At 46.5% G+C, this 23,013-nt stretch overlaps 1 protein-coding gene and 1 long non-coding RNA gene across 3 annotated transcripts in view; both read left to right on the top strand.

Annotated features, from left to right (window-relative positions):
• The window catches only part of LOC144148191 (32 kDa beta-galactoside-binding lectin-like), a 32,724-nt gene extending 13,503 nt beyond the window's left edge, over positions 1–19,221 (top strand). Inside the window, exons 7-8 of the mRNA XM_077679776.1 lie at positions 14,532–14,712; positions 18,956–19,221. Of these exons, the coding sequence (XP_077535902.1) occupies positions 14,532–14,712; positions 18,956–19,102 (328 nt within the window). The 3' untranslated portion in view covers positions 19,103–19,221. The remainder of the gene's footprint in view (positions 1–14,531; positions 14,713–18,955) is intronic.
• Positions 2,288–12,497, top strand: LOC144148192 (uncharacterized). Of its 2 annotated transcripts, none has more exons than XR_013317998.1 (4): positions 2,288–3,489; positions 4,761–4,898; positions 7,452–7,558; positions 12,162–12,497. It is a non-coding gene; the product is annotated as an uncharacterized LOC144148192 (long non-coding RNA). The 2 variants fall into 2 exon arrangements; XR_013317999.1 differs by having other exon boundaries at positions 2,289–3,489; positions 4,807–4,898.
• Positions 19,222–23,013: the final 3,792 nt, after the last annotated feature.

Raw genomic sequence — 23,013 nt, 5'->3', positions numbered from 1 at the left:
CAAGACGTGCCATAGTCACTTCCTGACAGACGTCTTGTGGAAAGGAAAAACCTTTAATTTCTTTGCGTTTAGCACGTTGCGCTGAGGTCGCTGAGCTATGGTCATCGGCAGGATTTGCGTTGCGAGGGGAGGGCAAAGAACAAGTGGAAGTAGGCAACTCTTCTTGTGGGGCAATTGGAAGTGGAATTGCCCCTTTTGCACCCCTCTGTTTACGCACATAACTGCGTCTAAACGACGTTGGCTGTAATAGGGCTAGAAGGCTCTGCTTACAGAACGTGATCGCCTACATTGCGTTTGCTATGAGATAGTGCAAATTATCGTGAGAACTAATTTCTTACGGTGTCTACTGGACGCGTCTCACGGAGGTTTAGGGAACATTATTAAATCCAGAAGACCTAGCAATAGGGCTTTATTCGCAGGCCCCAATAACGTTTTCCGAATCCAGTCCAATCAAGCGTGAAAGAGTCAAACCTAGGGAAGAGGACTCATCGTGGATTCGCTGACAGGTGGGAGACGAGGTGGAAGGTGAAGAAGAAAGGAAAATGACAGGTGGATTGCGCCAGATGGCTAAAGAGACCATTTCATGCATGAAACGCGCTTTGTGTTTGTGGCAAACAGCTCGTCAGTTGTGTGATTGACTGGAACACTATTCTTTCCTCTGGCTACTCAGGGTTTTATATATTCCCCCAAAAGAAAACCCCAGAAGGATTTCGTCACCCCCTAGAAACCTAAATTCTGGATAAGCCCCTGTGGCTACTTCTAACTGACAGACACACACACGTGGTTGTATATGTGGATAAATGAATGGGAACTGGGTTATCGCACCAAAATACAAACCAGAAAAAAAATTCAATTTCGTTGAAACTTTTTAATTATGCAAACATCGTATGCGTATGGCCCTTTTAAACCTAATTGTCTCCTACGCGCATGCAGGCTGTGCACGTGCACGCTTCACTATGTATTCAGAGCTCCGGCTGAAAAATAATCAGGATGTCGTTTCTTCATCATATATTGCAACGATACTTAATAACCATAGGCATTGATATGCGCGCTACAGTGAAATTTCAATAGTTCAACAAAATCGGCCTGGACGTGAAGCCAGTCTACATTCCCATAGCAAATTTGTTGGAGAACCAAGGTGTCTTAAAAGACACAGGCACAACACTCATTGAAAAAGCAGCGCTTGTAAAGGACTGGTTGAAGTTTTCTTCGTTTTTCTAAATGTATATAACAAAGAATGGCGCTCCGACTTGGAGAGCCCTGATCTAATGCACCAGCTAAGGGCCGTCCAGAGGGCCCACGACGCGGCGGTGAGGCTCGGCCTCGTGGGAGCGGCCGGCAGCGCTGCCGCCCTGAACGGCAGCAGTGCTCCTCAGGACATTCAATAAAGTTCATTGTCTGTCTGTGTAACATTGAATTGAAATCTACTCGCAAGCGCGTTCTTTAGAGTTGAAGCTGTTTTTTTACCCTTTACTGGGATTCACGTCATTTCCAGCTAACCCCGATTCATAATTACTTGGTGGTAAAGCATATGATGGTACCAGTGTTTTTTTTTTTTTTTTGCAACACAATTGCCGTGAAATATTTATGAAACTTTGAACGCGCTTTGTCTAAATTATGACACGAGAAATGAACTTGAGGTTAAATTCCTTTGAACGTGGAATAATGTTATGGCTACACCAAAAAAATTGGCGAAGCTTGCACTAAGTCGCGCAAGGTTTGAGCCATAACGAAGCTGGAGGATTTCTTTCTATGTAAGCCCTTGAACTTGTTTATTTACATGTTCACATTGTGGCAGTAGAGGTCATCGTCATATTCATTTATATTGTACGCCGTCTTCCTCATGCTTGACTGGCGTCCGTTCCCGGATCGCAGGCTTTCACATTTCTCCCAAAGTTGAACGCGTCAACAGGTGTTAGAACCGGCGCCGGCGGGTTTCGGGAACTGGACGTCTGTAGCGCGAGCTGTTTTGTGCTCCCTCTTGAGGCTTAACACACGTGAACTGTTTTCATGTTTTTTTTGTTTTTTTTTTTGCGAGCGCCACGTGCAAGCCTGGACACCGGGCACTCCTTGTAAGACGCGGGCTCACACACGCGGTAAACGGCGGCAGTAACTATGATCCAGTTTTCTGAGGACGCCGCACACCGCACACATTACGGCCAGAAACGACAGCTGCGCTGTTAACATGACTTAGCCAAGCACAATTTTCTCTCCAACGGACGTGCACAGAATTGCAGCCGTGGGTTTCATCGTGTCGCATTAGGTATTCAGCCTGACGCAGTGCAAAAGGGTACGAATATAGGAATTGATTGCCCCCAGGGTACATCAGAACCACCGAACACCCCCCCCCCCCCAAAAAAAAAAAAAAAACCATCATGGTTTCTCAAAAGAAGCGAATTGCCCACTGGTTAAAACGCTAAGCGCGGTAGACGTGATTGACCCGCTCACCTACGTCGTGACGTGAGCTTACAGGAACAATATTCTCTCTCCGCACGATGGTCCTACACATACTGATAAGCTACCATAGAGGAAAAATCTTACTTTCACATTCCAGAGACCACTGACAACACGCCCGGCAAGTGGGTACTCGCGTCGCACGATGCTGCTAACGAACTGAACGCACACCGGCATAAATCTTCCGTGAATGCCGGCGTCACACTTACACAGATGCTTATCAGGTAGGGCGCAATCCCGTCTCAACAGTGTTTCCTGGTTAGAACCGCTATCACGCATTGCAGCTCGTTACTCCACATTCAAACAACCGCGCCAAAAAGGGGGTAAGATACTAGCGCCACAGGTGGCTGCTTTACACAACAAAACGAGTGCGAAGCTGCGGCGGATTTGTGAAGCTTACGCGCGAGGAAGGAATATCGTGAAGGCGGTACTTTATAGGACCGCACATAAAAAGAAGAGAAGCTTTTGCTAATAAAGCCGCTGAAAATTATTATGAATTCTGCAATTAGTTTGCAGATTTTTAGAAATTTAAATGTGCAAGTAATTGAGATGCAACTCACTGATTATTTTTTTCAAATTTTGAAATCTGGGAGGCCGTGTTGCCGCGCGCCATGCCGCGCGCGCTTTGTTTGCCTAGGTCCCTGTTCTGTGCCTAGGTGTTACCAGACTCTGGTGTTACTTAACTGTTTCCTTTTTTGTGGTGTTACGTTTAGCTGAAACCGTCCTTCCGTGTCGACGTCTGTTGTTAGCTGTGCCAGCGACTACAGTAGGTTTTCTGTCAGCAGCGATAACGCTGGTAGTGTGTGTGAAAGAAAACTGAAAAGTTCGTTGCGCTCTCAGCGGTCGGTTCTCGTTCACTGTAGCGCTTTTAGTGTGAACAGTGTATTGGTGAAATGGCGCCTTCAGAAGTTCGTCGAGGCGGCAGAAGTGGCGTTTGTCTCAAGAAAAAGGTGTGCAACTTATCTTGGCGCCCAGCTCGGACACACGCGGCTTCGAGAAAATGGTTCCTTCGAATTCTTCTGGGACACACTTCAGGTGAGTGTACGCTTAAAAACTTTCCCTGCCAGACTATGAACTTCCCGTGAGGTGTGCCGCAGAGGTGCTTTTTTTTTTTTTTGTGACGCACTACTTAGTTGTGGTTCCGATTACGTGCACCAGAAAAAGTAAGGTTAATCAGCATTGTGCCGTGTTCGCATTTCTTAGTTGGTGGCGACGTAACTGCCTCCTTTCCATTAGTATTCTGATGTGTGGGCCTTCTGGCTGAATAAATATCGTCAAAACTCCTCACAGACGCTTCAGTTATTAGTAAGTGAAGCGGAAATAAGCGCATCGGTGTTTTTGTCCCTCGGCTTCCCCCTCACCTTAAACAAGGGTGAAATGGTCGTAACAGTCAATACTTGTTGAGAGCACCAGAAAAATTGGCCCATTGTTCGGTGTACACTGTTGAAGTTTCAACATTGGGGCTTCAGCTGTCTGTGGTCATTGTGTGGCCGTTACCCAAATAAGCCCATGTGTGCTTACAAACAGTAATTGCTGGCTCACCTGGAGGCCCAAGCATCTTCATTTATAATGCCCCCCCCCCCCCCCCCCCCCCCAAAAAAAAAAAAAAAAAAAACGTGGTCAAATTTCTCATGTTTGTTTGTCGGCAGTGCTTTATAGTAGTCTAGACTGTTAAATAATCCTGCATACAGAAATGGGAGGAGGGGGGAGGAGGGTTGAGTAGATAGTTGCTTCTTATTCCAATAAGTGCATGGGTTGAGTGTGAAAGCCTACGAGGTGAGTATAGTTGATTTGGACACTGTCTGCTTGAAGAACATGTATAAGTAGACAGGCTGAGTCAACAGGTCACAAGCAGTTAGGCAACTCGTGTCGCTCCCTTTTGCCATACTTCCAGCCTCACTCAGCAGCTCACTTGCGCCTGCAGGCACAATTGCGCTAACCTACACCTCCTGCAGAGGTGCACAACTTGGTTTGATGTAAAAGGTTGTTTTCATGGAGTCTACCTAAACGCCCTAGATTTTGTTCAGTTTATGTATGCACAGGAGGATTGAGTGAACAGATCAATCTATTCATGTCTGCGTCAGGTTAATGTGTGCGGTGCTTTAGCTGAGTGCAGGGGGTTGGTATTGCTGTGGTTGCATCAACTTCTCTGTTATCAGAAATGAAGTGACAGTGCAACACATGTAGTGCACTCTCTTGTTAACAGAGATACTGTCTGTACAAAGAGTTATAGCTTGTTTTTGCATGCATGATGCTTGGGAGGCAATATTTCTCTGCATTAGTATTCTTTTTTTTTTATTGTGCAGGAAAAGGCCGTGCCCACTTCACTGGAGCTTATTATTTGTACTGCAGGCGGTGCTGGAGTGTGTATAGCAAGAGAACCTGGCAGGCATTCAAGGCTGGCTGAGGAATTGCCCCTTCAAGCTTTGGAATGCCACCAAAAGGTACAGCAATCTTGTATTTTTTCGGCACGCTCTGCATGCTTTCTGAAAATGCACTTCCTAAATCAATATAAGCTGTATCAGTATTAAGCCCAAAGGGATTAACCTATATAAAAAGTACACACTGTACGATTAAATGATAGCCAAGCAGGAGGATAACAAGATGAGCACAAAACGTGTTCTTTGAAGAAGCAACAACACGTGTACTTCCCATCATTACTCTCAACAGCCAGAACACTCTGTCGTCGTCGTGTTCCCGTCTTCATGTAATCATGCAGTAAGTGTATTTTTCAAATTATAAAGAATCAACTAGCCAGTACCTTGTGTAACTTAACGTTGTAAGATCTTAACGTTGTAAGGCTTTAATGTTGGAGGTGTGTCTACCAGTGCTTCTTTTTTTTATCGCATTTTTCGCTAGGAAATCCACCTAAACCATCTTTTATTAGCATTATAAAAAATCTCCGAACTGTCATGATTTAGGTGCATGTTAAAAATCCCCATTAAATTATTCAGTAGCTTTCCACTACGGCATGCCTGATAGCCGAGAGATGTCCTTGGTGCGTAAAACGTTCCATATTTTACACTGTGTATAGCCATTAGTAGGATGTGATGCAGTTTGTTTTGCACTTCCATTTTTCTCTAATAGCGCCAGTGACAACACATTTGTCCAGTTTTATTGGTGTGTGCAGAAATAAGTGGAAATCATACATTTTAAGTTAACATTTACCACAGAGTAAAATGGAGTAAGTTTCCTGAATCTGTTGGATGTTGAGATGAACGATTCCCACAATGAAACGAACAAAGCTGCAAGAGAACGTTTCAGATATAAGCAAATACAGCCCAAAACATTTTTACATTTGTCGGAGCCAAAATCGTCCAGCTTCTTGCTCCTTCTCATAGGGTTATTATGCACTGGCCTCTCGAGTGCTTGCTAGCATGGGAGCAGCAGCGCAGATTCCATTTGTATGGATGGACAGGCGCGCCGACAGCGGTGCGGATAATGCGGTTCATTTCGTGCTAGCTCAGTGCCGTCCCTGTTGCCTGATTTCATTTTTTCTTGTGTTGCTTCAAACGACGATGGCTAGAGTCACAAAAATTTTGGCACTCAAGCCTGCGGTGACATTTTAAAGGAGCACTGACACGAAAATTTTATGTTACACTTTTATTGCTTTTATCGATGCTTAGTGGTATGGCGAAGCCGAAAAAGCACTTCAAATACTTCAGCGCGCGATAGTTAATTACATTGAACAGGCTGAAAGTCACTTGTTTCAAATTCCCGCGCTTTCATCCCGAACGGCGCATGACAGAATCCCGGCCTGACCTCACCGCTTTGTGCGGACGTCACCGGCGCCCGCTTGAGAGTGTGTTGCGCCCTCTCGCCGCTTGTGGGGTCGCACGTGTGAAGTGACTTCACGAGTTTTTGACGACCGCTGTCACGTCACTTCTTTTGGCTTCACGGGGTGATGTCACGCTGATGTCCATTTGCTGAGTGCCGCTCTGCCCGCTGCTTCGTCGGCGCGGTAAATGAGATCCAATTGAACTATGCTCTTCGCGTCGCAGGCCGCTCATATTCCAGCCAGGGTATTCTGTTGAGTGAAGGAAGCGAACTGTGCAATAATATTAACACCAAAAATTGGTGTCAGTGCTCCTTTAAGTGGTAATGGTGTGTGAGATGAGGCACTGGTGTTAACATGACATCCATGCCTGCTGCACGCTTGTGGAGTGTGAGGCAAGTTGAAGTGCTTGAATGGCACTTGTGATGGCTTGAAGACTCGCCTTCCTCAGTCTGAGCTAGTGAAGCTGAGGGATTGTGCGAAACCAAAACGTGTGACGGAAATCATCGCAAGGTGTGCATGTGTTCAAAATTAGGCGCTGCAGTGACGACTCACTGATTTGGGCAGACAAAGAGAAAATTGTGAACAAAACAATAGTCAAAGGGGAAGAAATATAAAACATGGTTAAGTAGCACACTAAAGACGGGACAGCAAAGAAGACCACACAGGACCAACAAAGAAGACCACAGAGGACCAGCGCTAGTCCTGTGTGGTCTTCTTTGTTGTCCCTTCACATGTATCACAGTTCGAACCAACTTGCGCAAATTTGTGCTGTGAATAGTTCGAAGCCCACAGTTTATGACAAGTGAACCTCTACAGCAAGCTCACCTCAAAATTCTCAAACAGCCCAGGTTGATTCTAGGTACCCAATCGGGCTCACCTCATGCCCATCTCGTCAAAGTAGCGGTGGCCTATAGTAGCCAAAACGTTGCACTGCTAAGGCCACAGATGCAGGTCTGATCCTAGCCACAGCAGTCACTTTTGTAGTTGAAGCTATAAACAAGAATGCCTGTGTGTTGAGTGTCTGCAGGTAATCTAAATGAATCCAGAGCCCACCTTATTACGTGGCTCATAGCCTCATTACGTAGCTTTGACACAATAAACACCCTAAATTTGCATTGTTTGTTTTGTTGTCAAAGTATAGCTTTTTAATAAAGGGAGAATGATTTTTGGTTTTTATACGCACATGCTTAACACTGAGACCAATTTTGAATTTCTGCAGATGCGGTCCGACTGATGGAAACTATGGACTTCCCTTCAAGATGACCTGCCAGCCATCCAAGGCTGGCTCAAGAATTGCCCAGCCAGGCTTCAAAATGCTTCAAAGAGGTACAGGACTTTGAAAGTTTATTTTACTCACTCTGCATGTTTTTTAGAGGTGTAGCATAACTGAATCAACCTTGGAGAAAAAAAAAGTCGCAGAAGCCAGTGGTTATCCCGCATTTGCATCAGAAGTAAAATGCTCACTAGTTCCGCTCAAAACAGGCGGGGAAACTTTTTCTTTTCTACTTTGACACACAAAGTTCACGGACACCTCCCCCGAAAAAAAATGCTTGGGCCATAAAAACCGAGTGGCCACAATGCCAGCCAGAATGGTGCCATGCAAGAAAGCTACGCAAAGATGGCCAAAATTTGACTGAACTAACTTGAATCACAAGGAGCCTTTTACACACATATTCACAAAGTTCTGATCAATATTCAAACATGTTTTTCGCCTGGATTTTTGATAATACTTAGTTTGCTTTGTTTTGTTGACTGAAAGCATATTCAAAATTAATAAAGTAAATAGCCAGAAAATATAAAAAATAAAGAAAATGTGTTTTTTTTTATCCGCTTCTCCCCTTGAGCAACCCAATTCGTGCCGCATTATTAGTATGCTCAGTATAGTTGTCTGTTTTCATGTTTTATATGAAGGAAAGTTTGACATCCACCTGAATGAAGCCAAACGGCTACAAAGAAAAGCTATACAGCTTTCTCAGAAACTTCGCAGTTGAAGAAAAATAACATCCTCGTCCAGGATTCTGGTTTTATATTTTGTTAAAATCGGCTGGTAAAAATCAGCTGTTATTTTTCACTCATAATTGGGGAAAAATCTGACTTTTTTGTAAAACCATTCTGCAATATGTGCTTCTTCATGTAAAATATTCAGATGTAGTAAGTAATGCACTCAGTTTATTTTATCAGTAGGCAATTTGTATTTTTTCATGTTAAATCAACAGATGTACGAAGTAATGTACTCAGTTTATTTTATGAGGACGAAGATGCGGTCACTGACCAAGTCAAGGTGAAAACACAGACGTTTCGGGACCCGTACTGGTCCCTTGATCACACGAAGCTGGCGAGAGCGGTAACTCGCTTCTTATTCTAAAGTGTGACGTAATGTGTAGCTTGCCGGCAGATTGCCATCTGTCGTATTGATAGTGTCCTCGGTCGTCTTAATAAACACGGATTCCACAAGCAGTGTGGTGCTTGAACTCTTTTTCCTTGGCTATTAGAGCGGCGTTATCCCCATCGATGGAATGGCCATGATTATCGGCGTGCTCGTCCAGGGTGTTCGGCACTTTCCTGTTCTTGCCCGCGTCCCTTTGAGGTTTCTTTAATCTCCTGATGAAGTTGCCAGTTTCGTCGGTGTAACTGCAGCTGCAGTCTGCACATGGTACCTTGTAGACAACACCGGGGTATCTCTTGGTGTCCAAGCAATCTGTCACGTTCACAAGCTGATTCCTCAGCTTTTCGGACTGCATGTGCGCAACGCGAAGGTCATACCTTGCAAAGATACGGCTTAGAGCTTCGCTGACCCCAGGAACGTATGGGATGCCGGCGCGTCTTTGACATCGCTTGCCCTGGGATGGCCTGGGATTGAGGACGCGATCTTCAACATTCTTAATAAGCTTCTCCGGGTACCCGCTCGTCAATAATCCTTGATGTATTGTCTGAAGTTCTTTCCCCATTTCGTCGTCACTTGAGCAAATACGTGTTGCCCGCGTCACAAGAGAGGAAGCGACAGATTCCTTGTGACAGGCTGGGTGGCACAAATTAAAATTCAGGTAATGTCCGGTATGCGTCGCTTTCCTGTGCACAGCAAACGAAAGGCTAGTTCCGGTACGGTTCACCTGGACATCAAGGAAAGGAAGGCTGCTGTTACACGCACATTCTGCTGTGAACTGTATGGCGGCTTCTATCGAGTTGAGAAGCAGGAGCCGTGGGGCATCATTCCGATTGATAACGCAGAAGCAGTCGTCCACGTAGCGGACAAATAACTTGGGCTTGGGAGCGAAATCGATGAGGGCCTTCGGGTCAATGACCTCCATGACCAAATTTGCAGCAGTAACAGATATGGAAGCTCCCATGGCAGTTCCGTGGATTGTCTTGTAAAACTGCTTGCGGTACGTGAAGTACGTGTTGCCTAAGCAAAATTCAAGCAACTCACACGTGCTCTAACCCGCCGCGGTGGCTCAGTGGCTAAGGCGTTGGGCTGCTGAGCAAGGAGGTCGCGGGTTCGATTTCCGGCTGTGGCAGTTGCTTTTCTGGTGGAGGCAAGAAGCATAAATGCCCGTGTGTACAAGATTTCAGCGCATGTAAAAGATCCCCAGGAGGTCAAAATAATCCTGAGGCCTTCACTACGGTGCGCCTCATCATCTGCGTTGCGTTGGCACGTTAAGCCCTACAATCCATCAATCAATCAATCAATCAATCAACACACGTGTTCTACCTCCAAAGATGTGCGTTCCGCGAGTTTCGTCCACTAGCAGGACCTCCTTGCATGTCGCTACGGCCAAGTCGACCGGAACCGAAATGAAGAGCGACTTGACATCGAAGGACACCATTACGTCACCTTCATCCAGGGAAATGTCGCACACAATTGGCAATGTGTGCTGCTGTTTTCCCGGTGAGCGGTCCCATCACTTTTAAGTATCCGGAAAGTCGGTGCAGCGGTGACCTTCTGAAGTCGACGGTGGGCCGTAGCGGTACGCCTGGCTTATGTACTTTCGACGTAATGGTGCCCTGCGACGTCAAGCCGCTCTTCACTTTGGTTCCTGTCAACTTGGCCATAGCAACATGCAAGCAGGTCTTGCTGGCGGACGAAACGCTCGCGGAACGCACACCTTTAGAGGTAGAACACATGTGTGAGTTGCTTGAATTTTGCTTAGGCAACACGTACTTCACGTACCGCAAGCAGTTTTACAAGGAAATCCACGGAACTGCCATGGGAGCTTCCATATCTGTTACTGCTGCAAATTTGGTCATGGAGGTCATTGACCCGAAGGCCCTCATTGATTTCGCTCCCAAGCGTAAGTTATTTGTCCGCTACGTGGACGACTGCTTCTGCGTTATCAATCGGAATGATGCCCCACGGCTCCTGCTTCTCAACTCGATAGAAGCCGCCATACAGTTCACAGCAGAATGTGCGTGTAACAGCAGCCTTCCTTTCCTCGATGTCCAGGTGAACCGTACCGGAACTAGCCTTTCGTTTGCTGTGCACAGGAAAGCGACGCATACCGAACATTACCTGAATTTTAATTTGTGCCACCCAGCCTGTCACAAGGAATCTGTCGCTTCCTCTCTTGTGACGCGGGCAACACGTATTTGCTCAAGTGACGAAGAAATGAGGAAAGAACTTCAGACAATACATCAAGGATTATTGACGAGCGAGTACCCGGAGAAGCTTATTAAGAATGTTGAAGATCGCGTCCTCAATCCCAGGCCATCCCAGGGCAAGCGATGTCGAAGACGCGCCGGCATCCCATACGTTCCTGGGGTCAGCGAAGCTCTAAGCCGTATCTTTGCAAGGTATGACCTTCGCGTTGCGCACATGCGGTCCGACAAGCTGAGGAATCAGCTTGTGAACGTGACAGATTGCTTGGACGCCGAGAGATACCCCGGTGTTGTCTACAAGGTACCATGTGCAGACTGCAGCTGCAGTTACACCGACGAAACTGGCAACTTCATCAGGAGATTAAAGGAACCTCAAAGGGACGCGGGCAAGAACAGGAAAGTGCCGAACACCCTGGACGAGCACGCCGATAATCATGGCCATTCCATCAATGGGGATAACGTCGCCCTAACGCCGACCTGCGGTAGTTACTAGTAGAGTTCTGTCAATACTCAGTGATTTTGGAAGCTTTTCTTCTGGGGCTTGCTGGAATTCCAGTAAGTGCTGGTTGAAAATGGCGGACCGTCAGCCCACGATTGTGGAGATCGCTACTTTGAAAAGGTCTATTCAGGGGAGAAAGCGGGTTTAACCCAATGCTGACACATGTTGAGGGTAAAAATACAGTAAATTCAGGTTTTACCTGAAAAAAAAAAACCCAAGTATAATTGAAAGTTGGGTTGAAATGGCATTATATTTTGTCATTACAAGATGCAAAATTTAGCCATATAATCAGGTGTCCACCACAAAAAAATGTTTCATTGTGGGTAGTAGCCTGGAAGGGATTGCAGCCAATATTCCACACCGCCTGTGTATCTGTTCCCCCTCTTCTAAATTTGCTTTAATATTGTGGAAATTGCTCAAATGATTTTACGCTGCTTTATATTGCCTAACATAGTTGCCAAGCAACATTTTGCTATTTCCTGCAACTAATTTGCATTATTAACCTGCTGTCATATTGGCCATATTATTGGCATCTTGCACAAGTGGCACTCTGAAACCACTGAAATGTATACCCACTTCCCCCCTCCCCTATCATCAGTCGCTGTTGACTTCCCCTACCGAGGACTTCCAGGTGTATAAAGGAAATAATGGTTAATAAAGAAATTTCTCAGCAAGAGTTCACTGGCTACCCGCAGAATAGTAGCTACCTTAAGCATTTACCTTTGCCCTGCCTTAGTGGTCTAAAAAAAGCCTCCTTACTCAAAAATGTGTAAGTTTGGTGTTTCATTTGGGTGCGTGTCTGTGTATACTCAGATTAGTGTGTTTATCTCATCGCAGGAAGGTTAACCCTCCATCATTGGATCAGCATGCCTGGATTTCCAGCACTTCAAACATCATCAAGACTCTGCCACTTTAGGTTTTTGCTGTAATGCGCATGTTTTGATACATTTTCTGTGATCTCTAACTTATTTTTGATGATCATTCTTTTTAGTTCTTGCAGTTGACTTTTTTCTCATGTAACATTGAAAGGCTGAAAGGCATTCAGTATCTAGTCATTTTTTATAAGCATGTTTTAATCACTAAGGCAATTCTCTCATTTTTATTTTTCTAATTTTTGCCTTTTATGCATAACATCTGTATAGCTTCAATTTGAGTGCTTCAAGTTTTTATTTACTTCCACATCTTTCAGTCACTTTTTTTCTATTTTGACTTGTCATGATTTATTTGAATAATAAAATGGTTAGTCTTGCAAAAGTTGCTTAGTGTGCTTATTGTTGCATTTAAGGTGTGTCTAGAAGCTTTAGCTCACTCAAGTTTGTCAGGCCACATGAAATGCAGTTAAATGAGGGAATGCTGTCCCATCCATGCAATATCAAAGTTGTTTTAGATGAAACCAGTTATATGTGTGCACTCTTATTCTGATTACCGCATTTCTATATATTCTCTGGGCGTAAAACAGGACAAGAGCTATAACAGCCGTCTTGATGACATCTTAATAAGATGATAGCAAGATGACTACAATAACGGTTGCATAAACTTCTGTGAGAGGTTCTCGTTTATGTCTCCACAACTACTAGAAAACATCTTCACAAGACATTATTTCTCTATCTGGCATGCTTAGAAGTCACCTCGTGGATTGCTATGCAAGATTTTTGAGAACGTCGTCAAAACGGAGAATAAACGTTTTGTTGCTTTCAATCCAGATAGCTATGAGGTGTTTAGTACTCGTCCTGTAAACGTCTTGTTGAAATTTTTAGCAGTCTCCGAGATGTCGTCAAGAATATCTTGCAAGACGTCTTGTAGCTCAGGCATAGTGTCGCGTTAGCCGAGCTACTGGATGGCTATCTCACGTCTTGGCAATGTCTATAAAAATCTTGATCAGGTGTTGCGTAGACATCTTGGAGGTCTTGCCAAAATGTCGTATAGAAGTTTGGTAGCTGCCCTAATGTGCAGATCAAGATGTCTTGGACAGCTGCACAAGATAAGTTTGAGACTTCTACAAGACGTGGTTGCGTTCACTGGGGCAGCGATGCTCAGAGTGGCAAAAATCCATTGAGCAAAAAAGCTGATGAGCATCGGCTGTGCTAGCAATACTAAAGATGAGGTTGGCTAGTGCTAGGACAGAGTGTTTTTATGTACTTGAAGTAATCCAAGGTGGCTTATATTTTTACAGTAAAAGTGCAAGAAACCTGAGGTAAGGGGAAGAGATCTAGACTAGCCTGTCACTTATATCACAGTGAACGCCGGTGTTTTCACCATGGTTATGCAAAAGCAAAGACAACGACAAAGGCATCGGAATTTAGAACAACATACAATTGCCAACATATGGAGACAGCCAGTTTGTTTGTTTGTTTGTTTATTTAGGCAGAGTACAAGTACACCGTGCAAAAACAGAATATTTTCCAATCTTCTGCCAAGGCGAGCGGGGCAAAAGGCGTTTGAGCCCATTTGATCGAGCCCGATTGATCGAGCCCGATTGATCGAGCCCGATTGGGCCGCCTGACGAGGCCCCGTCCCTGTTGTAGCGCAATGACAGCAGCACTAGCAACGCACATTCAACCACCAGTCAATGAAATTATGAACACGCAACAAACCAAATGACAACATAGGCAAACTATATCAACGCAATTGTTGGTTATATAAAAACAATGACAAATCACAAAAAACGTATAATGATAACAGATATATGCTACGCAAAAAGACCTTGACTCTAGTGGCACTTGTTCACAATTTCCACACAAAACAACAACAAAAAAGATGTACAGAACTGCAGAACCGAAATAACTATCACACCAGTTTAATCAAGAGTTTTTTTGCTTATGTCACATTGCCGAACACATTGAAAGAAGCAGCTATCAGTCAAAGTGTGTCAATTGTATTATATTATCAATCGCTTCTAACCAAAGGTTAATGAAACAAAAAAAACGCCAGTAGACCAAGCTGAGGAGGGAAAAAAACATTTAACCTTGGCCCATACTGTAGAACTCCGTTGATACGTTCCTGGTTCATACAATTTCCCGGTTTCAATTGTAAACACTACATATGTTCTCCCTCGCGTTTTTTTTTTTTTTTTTTTCTAAAAACGCATCAACGAGGTTCTGCTGTAACATATGATTAAGTACAATACAGGGGGAAAGTTCCATTCCTGTTGAAACAACGATGGCTGTTCTCCCTGTCCATCCCTCTCCCGCCTCTGCTGGTGCGCAGGTTCTCGATAAACTTCCAGTGCGGAGGCCTGGGCTCAGACGTGGCGTTCCACTTCAACCCGCGCTTCCGTCACAAGGAGATGGTGCGCAACACCTTCCAGTACGGCGTCTGGGGTACCGAGGAGCGGATGTGCCACGGGTTCCCCTTCGCCCCCGGGGTGCATTTCGACCTCCTCATCAGGGTACGTGTGTTGGCCTCCTCTCGTTCCCTCGTTCCAGTGGGCTACGAGCCTACGACATCCGAACTCTGAGGGTCATGCCACTGAGGGTCATGCCACTGAGTTGCATGCCACTGTCTACAGTGGCATGCAAAGTGGTCCGCTAGTCAGTGAACCGCTCGAGTGTGTGTTGATAAAAATGCAGGCCCCGTGGTTTCGAGAAAAGTAGGGGGAGGAGGAAAACTTTGATTAAAAGTAAAGGCTCTTAGCCCCTTCGGAGAGAGGGGTGGGAGTGGGGCTCTGTAAGGGTTTGAATACAAGTTGGATTTGTGCCTTCAAGGATGTAGCAAAAAAAAAGATGTGTACTAAAATGTAACAGAGTATTGCGGTTAAGGGAAATGTGTAAGTGGACTTGAGTCTTCGGCACCAGGGCAGCAATCTGTTTGACCATCCTTCTCGATATGTATCCAAATCAAGAAACCCTTGCCTTGGTAGAGGGTCAATTTGGTAGTGAGGTGAGGATTTTAAAAAACTTCTTACTTGGTGAGGCCCCAAATGCCCAAACAACAAATGCAAGAAAGCCTTCTTCCCTTTGGATCCACCGCTGCCTTCAGTTCTGACTATCTGTTATTCGTGTGGTCAGTTTCAGTGGGCCTCCGTTGCCATTTTCTTCAACTTGTGTTCAACCATCTCTCAACCTCTCATTACCTCCACCCTCTTTCACTTTGCTCCTTTCCTTCTTCTCACGGGTTGTCTCGTACAGGCATAGTTTCGACATCAATTGTGGCAATGCTTATTCGTGTAGCACTTCTTTCCTGCAGACGATGTCATGTGGAAAGCTTGTGCTGGTCAGTAGCACCTGTAAAGGTACACTAAAGCATGAAAACAGGCCTGCATTGGCAGACTATACTTCCACGAATTCAAATGCACCACTCGCCCCAGCAGTTATTTAATAATGAAGAAAAGGGAGAAAGCTTGAGAACATAACGCGTCCATATGCACTTCTCCACAGCGCAACATTTGGCGTTACAGCAAAATGGGATTGCTGGAGCTTGTTAAAACCCTCTCACCTCTGAGTTTTTGCTTTCAGGTCCATTCAGTGTAAATTTTATGCCAGTAATGCACTACGCTGCTCCGAGGGACATGAGAACACTGTATCCAGGATTGTCTTATCCAACAAAAGGTTGTACAAAACGCAAGCAAATTAACACTTGAATAATTACAAAAATAATTGCCTGCTGATTAAATATTTCGTTAAGGCGGAAAGACGGCCGATTTTTAGTGCTTCCACAAAACTTTTTTTTTCTCTTTAGCTACTTACTTGACACATTCAGCATTGCCATGCATGGAATTGTAGCTTATGGATTGCTCTTTTAAACACATAACAGCAGTTTTGTGAAACGTGCAATTATTCACAGTTTATTAGTCAAATAAACAGAAAAAATTGTACAAAAAGTATACACACATTGTGTATAGGCAATTGTGCTGGGCCTAAAAATTGTTTTAGGAATTATAACATATACAAATTGTCCCTACGTTCCTAAGCTATGATTCAATTTGTACATCAACGCTGTACACCTAGTTTTTTTTTAATTTGTGCGGTCCCATCAACCTAGCGGCCCTGACGACTGTGCCACTCTGCGAAGCCACTCAGCGTAAGTCGGTCTCTTCACAATATGCATCCAAGCACACTTGTTTATGTTCTCACACAAAATCGCTATTACTTCAGTGGTGAAAACAGGAAAAAAAAAATTCAGCACTCTTTAAGCGTCGCGCGTCGCTCCGCAGCGCTAATCTGACATGAGCGCCAGGCTATCTTGAAGGTGATAACGTGGTTCGGTGCGGTGTATTTGGCAAAGTATCCCCGCCGAACGTTGTACAGACCCTACACATGAAAGTAGAACCGCAGTCGTCAGATAAGAAGCCAGTTTTGTTCATAAATGCAGTGCGAACTCAAAAACGAACCTTACTCCAGCACTTGTTTTTTTTTTTTGAAAATTAAGTAAAGTGTTTTCGTTCCCTTTGTTCACGCTACACATTGTATTTAAAACTTTGTCATAACGCTCATTGTTTGCTGCATATTATGCATCATCTTATCCACAATGGGTTCGGAGGTGCCCCCGACAGTTCTTACTCCGGGACCTCCTCATGTACTCCGCTTATCTGTTCATTTATATGTATGCTTACCCCTTCAATAAACTTCAATATACTTGTCGAAGTGTGAGGCCGTTAAATGGGAGCGTCTTCATTGGAACTAAAATCTGACGAATCTACATCGTTGCTAAAGTAATCACTGCTGCTGGGGTAACCAAATCAGCAGCAGCTGCTGCCGTAGTCCCTGACACAGCTGTCCGTTTCTGCGGAGGGCGACGTGAAGTGGACGCCATTTTCACGCAACTCGCCGCTATCACGGGTTCAAATTTCACTACGCGCCGTCCCCGCACGCGAAATGTCAAGAAAAGATAATAAAATCGAAAAAGGAGTTGTCAATAAATACGCCAGATGGCATTAGCTGTCCGCAAGGCGCCATTTTTACTTTCGCCGGACGTTTGAAATCATGCTTGAAATCATCGGAACTGCGTGTCCGATGGCCAATGACTCCGTAAGGAAAGAGTTCGGATGTCCGGGTGTCTGGGAAACCTTTTAGTATAATCTTCAAAACAATGAACCACATAAAACGACCGCCGGCAGCTCACATGTAGATAGCGAGACTCCCTTTACTGCTTTGGTCGCATCTGACTCGCCACGGCCAACACAACCGTGCTACTGAGCTGTCTAAAAACGCTGGCTGAGCTTAAGCATCATGGTTGAAGAGACATGCACTCCATCTTTTGAGCAAAATTTACCCGACAGGATCTATGCATTTATGGGACTTCTCAATAGGTGACGTGACATGCCCACAGTATTTTTCTTTACACGAGTTGTTTCGGGAGTGACTGGGAGTCTGGTAAAGGGGCAACACGAGTATTCTCATGCGAGGCAGGGGGAGTGTGTGTGTTTGCCCGAGTTTTTTCGGAAGTGGCAACCCTTTCCATGGAGCCCAATCAACCCGTGACAGCCTTCTGATTTTCCAGGAAATAACCTGCCACTACCGCCTCTCTTGCCGGCGCTACCCTCTACCCCATTGGTCACTTTCTATCACCGAGGGACGGTACTGGCGCCTTCTCCAAACCAACACCCACCCCTGTCGCGCCAGACTACAAGCAATTTATCCATCTGTATTTCCCTCTCCCCAATGTCCCGACTGTGGAGCCCACGAAGCTGTTGCTCATATCATTTGGCAATGCCCTCATAACTCATTCCTTCTCCTCTCTTGTGTGGAGCACTGGGAGGCGGCGTTAGGCAGCTCGGATCCGCGGGTCCAGCATGGGACTCGCTGAACGAGCAGCCCAGGTCACCGGCGCCCTCCAAGCGCTGGTCACCACTCGTCGTTGACCCAACGGTTCCAGAATAAAGCTCTCTCTCTCTCTCTCTCTCTCTCTCTCTCTCTCTCTCTCTCTCTCTCTCTCTCTCTAAGGTGGAGACATGTGAATAAGTGTACCTAGAAACTTTTGCTCAACGCACATTTCTTTACAGAGCTTCCAAGTGTGGTGTTTGCTGAGCTTTGCAAAGGCTTGTGGTGACAGGTGAGGCTCGGACAAACCTCCACACGCGGCTACCGTGTCTACGGTACCAGCGTGGAAGGCAGGAGACAAAGTCCACAGATGGGTAGCAAAGTCCACAGACAAAGTTTACAAAGTCCACAGGGGGTTTATTCGCAAAACCACCCTAGCACTCCCGTCTCTTCAACATCCTCAACAGTTCCCACATTGCTTGAACGGCCAGAGTTGTTCAACTCTGGCACTACCGGTGAATGATGGATGGTCCTCGATGGTTGCTCTGCTACCGCACGTAGTGATGTCTGGAACCCGTCAACTTGCTCGCCGCAGCTAACTGACCACGCCAAACGCCACAGCCCCGCCTCCCGCCCTGGCGTATCCCTCAAGCTCTCGTCTCGAGTCATACGCCGGGACTAAGCAAGCAAAACAAGCGCCTGCATGTGCTTTCAAAAAACAAAACAAAAACAAAAAGCAGCGCCTTTTGTTGTGTTTTCTGGCTCAATCCCACCATCTGCGCTGTTTTCTTGGAGTTATTGTTTTTCCTCATGCGTGATAGAGACTGTCCACAGGTGCGCCTTCTTGATGCTGCCTGGCGGACACCAACTGGTGACCTTCTCTCAAGCCTTCACGTGTGCCTCCCTTTCCACCTGCTGTTGTTATCGTTGCAGGTACGGGATGCGGCGTTCGATGTGGCCGTCAATGGGCAGCACTACCTGCAGTACCAGCACAGACTGCAGCCCCTTCATTGCGTCAGCCACCTGAGCATCGAAGGGGACGTGCAGCTCGCCTCCTGCAAGCTGCACCAGCAGTCCTGAATGGGGAGCGGTGGCTTTTTATCAAACGGGCTGGGCCCACCGCTGGAAAGCCCCGGAGGACGTTTGTCCTTTCGCCTCGCAGCAGTAAACGTCTAGTCTCAGGTTGCAGTGTTACACCAGTTGTGGACTGTGTTGTGTGTCTGTGATCTCACACCTGTCGGTGTCTGTCCAGGGTGAGCTTCTACTGTGTGTCCCTTCTGGTACCGGCAATTCACCCAAAGGACATTGCAGTAGCTGCTGTCGTACAGGGTAGTGCAACGACGAACGGGTCTCCTTGAATAGTTTCACCAAAAGAACTGTATGCGTCTCTGCACTGAAATTTCATGCGGTTTGATTTTATGATCTGTTTTGCTTGAAAATAAGTGTCCTGGTATTTTAGGCACGGATTAAAAGCATGTTTCCGCCTACAAGGATAAGCTTGGGCGACTTTTTGTCCTTCTAAGTGAACGCATTTCAAAAAAGGCTGAGTGTTACAGGACCACGCGTGGTCCACGCCAACCTCGGCCGTGCCGTTTGAGCTAGCAGCCCAGCATCGCTGTCAGGGCCACCAGCTTTCCATGCCCGAACTCTCGCTTCCCCCACGGGCGGACATAAAGCATCGAGCGCCAGCTCTCCCTGTCGCCCTTCCACTCCCACTAGCATCACCTGCCCTCTTCAGACCCTTTAAACCCAGCTTGCCAGTGCTGCGAAGAGGCGCTCTTACTTGATCAAACTAGGAGTGACCCCTGTTCGGGGATGGAGAAAGTCTGTAGTTGCAGGCAGCTTAATTAGAGCTTGTGGAGAACTTGGGGCTCTTATATTTGCTCTCTCGAACTCGCCGCAAACTGTTTGCCAGCAGTCTGAGGATTCCCTCACCATAGAAGTATAAAAAAATGCCCAATTGCTAAACAGAGTCCGTGGTGAGTTCGAGGCTGATAATCACAGTTCCATTGTATCCCACCATAGCTGGCGAAGGCTGCTGCAGTGTGTGCTCCCTATCTTGACCAAGTATTAAAGCGTGGTTCGTTGGCTTCACCTTCGAGTAATTTCTTGGTACCTTTCGATGAGTTGACCGAACCCGCGGCATCTTTGTGATGCCGGAAAGTGGATTGCGGCTTTGGATCTCGTCTTCTAGCTTAGCTTGTTAGTAGACTCAAATGCCACGTTTTGGCGCTTAATTCGTGGGCCGGCCTGTTTTCCTTGGAAGGTGACCAAGCGTCGCTCAGAGCTCCAGGTCTTTTTGGTGTGTTGGATGCCGCTGTTGTCCATACTGCAAGCCACCACTGCGCGTACAACACTGCCTTCTCTCACCGGCAGGGCGAGCTCAACCGACGCACAACACATCACGCACAAGCCTCACTTCAACTGTCCCACTAGTTTGCTAACCCCAGTACGGACCGATTATAACAGCAGCTTGTTGTGCTGTCTGACTCACGTCGGCCGCGCGCGCTCGTGCACCGCCGCCGCATTTGTCGCACTCAATCCCCCTCCGGCCCCAGAAGCCCCTCTCTTCTAGTACACTGTACTTGAGAATCCCTGCTCCACAGGCAATATGGAATTCCTATTCCACTCTTTGCCGGCACGAACTGACACACATACTGGCCACTTGCCCTGAACGTCCAGTCCAGCACACCAGGCTATCGCTCCAGCGACGTAACGTGCCAGTGTTCCCTGCCGTGCAGGCACCTGGCAACCCATGTCAGTAACCCTTGCCTTGCGCGATGAAACCCACGTGCGTTTTGCCATAATCGGGCGTTTTCGTTCTTACTAGCCTTACCTACCCTAGGTAAGCTTCAGGGTGAGCTGGCACAACAGCGTCAGGGTTTAACTCCGCGCAGGGCAGGCATCCTTCGACCCTCCGTAATTTATCTTGCCTCGTGCAGGAAATGGCACTCCCCTCAGCAGCGTCAAAAATCTCAAATGGGAGAGAGAGAGAGAGAGAGAGAGAGAGAGAGAGAGAGAGAGAGAACTCTTTAATGAGCCCGAAGGAGGTCAGCCCTGCATAATGCTGGGCCGGCTACTTCAGATGGCGGGTGAACATGTGATGAGGGTTATATGCTAACATGAGTAATACAAATAAGAAAAGGAAAAACGAAAGAAACTCCACCAGACGGACACACGTACACGCACATAAAAAAGGAAAAGGCAGAGGCAATCACAGGCTGGAGTCGAGTCCAGGGTCTGAGAAAACGCACAAGAGCTTTAAAACCTCGCACCGCACTGTCTTCGCTGTTCCAGGGGCCTAAAAAGTCCTTCATAATGAGAGTTCTCACCCGTAATAAACTTCGCGCTGTCATTCGTGCCGAGTTGAAAGGTGGACAAACACAGGACAGGTGTTCAGTGTCTTCTCGTACACCGCAAAGCGGACATAGAGGTGATACCATATCAGACCGATTTTGTTAAGAAAGCTTTCGGTACAGGCTACTTTGAGGCGCAGGCGATGTGTAGCACACTCTGTTTGCCTCGATAAACCGTGATGTATACGAAACGTACACTGCGGGTCGAGAGCGTAAAGGGGGGCGCACTGCATGCAGGTCCCGGTTCCGCTAGTGCTGCAATTGCATGCGCCATCCGAGAGTTGCAAGAAACTCCGTGCGCTCTGCGTGCGACTGGGCCCACCTTTGGAGACTCGCTCCCCCTCAGGAAAGTATCCCACTCACATACACACATATACTACAACACTACAGACTCTCCCGTAGGACACTTCCTCCGCCACATGCACAACTCACCCGTGAGGAAGCCGCTGCATGGCGCCAGCTACAAACTAACACGTTTTCTACTCTCGCTCCGGCACAAATTCTACCCTACCATATACCCAGACAGACGTCCATCCTGCGTAGGACACCTGAACCTGTACCACTAAACATGGGAATGCCCCAAACCCCCGACCCAATTGCCTATACCCAGCTCCTCCCCCTCCGGATGGGAAGCCGCTCTTTCCAGCTCAGCCTTGGACGACCAGCGCGGACTGATCGACCGGGCAAGACGGATCGCAGCAGCAAATGGGGCCCTGGACTAAGGGCACCACCCTCTGAGAGCTAGCCTGACTTTATAATAGAGTTTTCTTCTACTACTTCTCTGTCAAGCAATCTTATTCCGCAACTTGTTCTGCGTAGGTTCGACTTTCACTCTAAGAAGAAAAGAAGTCCGGGCAACTCTTCAAGGGAATTGAAATACTTGTCCCATATATATACAATTCCTTTTCAAGGATCCGGTAACTCCTTTTGGCCCAGCATATCCGTACCCTCCCACCGGGAGTCCCCAGACTCTCATGCGGGATGTGGTCAACGAGGAGTTGCGAGGCGCCCTCGGAAACAGCATGGAACAACTCCCAATAAGCGTTGGGGAATTCCACCGGCCATGGAGTTATGGAACGCTGGACCAAGGTCCAGCTGCTATACCTTTTCAAGGAGGGTTACCTTACTCTTTCTCAGAATCATAGTATTTCTTTTAATCAGCATTGCTTAACGCACTGCAAGTGTTGGGAAACTATTTCTGTGTGCCTCCACTGGAAGTACTGCATTACCCTCCACGAGCTGGAGCAAGTCGGAGAGCCCGACGTCTTCAGCGGATAGCGGGACCGATGCTTGAGCTAGGTTTTTTTTTCCTTATTATACATATGCTTACAAACCCACATATCTGCTAAGAGGAAACAAAGACCCCGTTCCTTCACGAAAACGCAAGCAGCGCTACAAAATTTGGCTAGAATCAATTGGGCAATATATTCAGCTGATTTCGTACTACTGACTGCGCTGCTGTATCAGTGCACTCCGTCAATAAAACGCAATCGGCTCGTGAAAGCAAATTTATTCTCCTGGATAAAAAAATATTCGATGAGAATTGATATGAGAGGGTTCAAAAATTAGCTCGTTATATGCATTAGGACTAAACACAAGTGGACAAACATATCTTCAACCCGTTTTATTTAAGAA

The sequence above is a fragment of the Haemaphysalis longicornis genome, unplaced genomic scaffold, assembly GCF_048455015.1.
Source record: "Haemaphysalis longicornis isolate Haplotype H1 unplaced genomic scaffold, Haemaphysalis longicornis Haplotype H1 scaffold_8, whole genome shotgun sequence".
In the NCBI taxonomy this organism is placed as follows: Eukaryota; Metazoa; Arthropoda; class Arachnida; order Ixodida; family Ixodidae; genus Haemaphysalis; species Haemaphysalis longicornis.
Note: the sequence above shows the minus strand (reverse complement) of the source record. Positions and strands in the feature narration are given on the sequence as shown.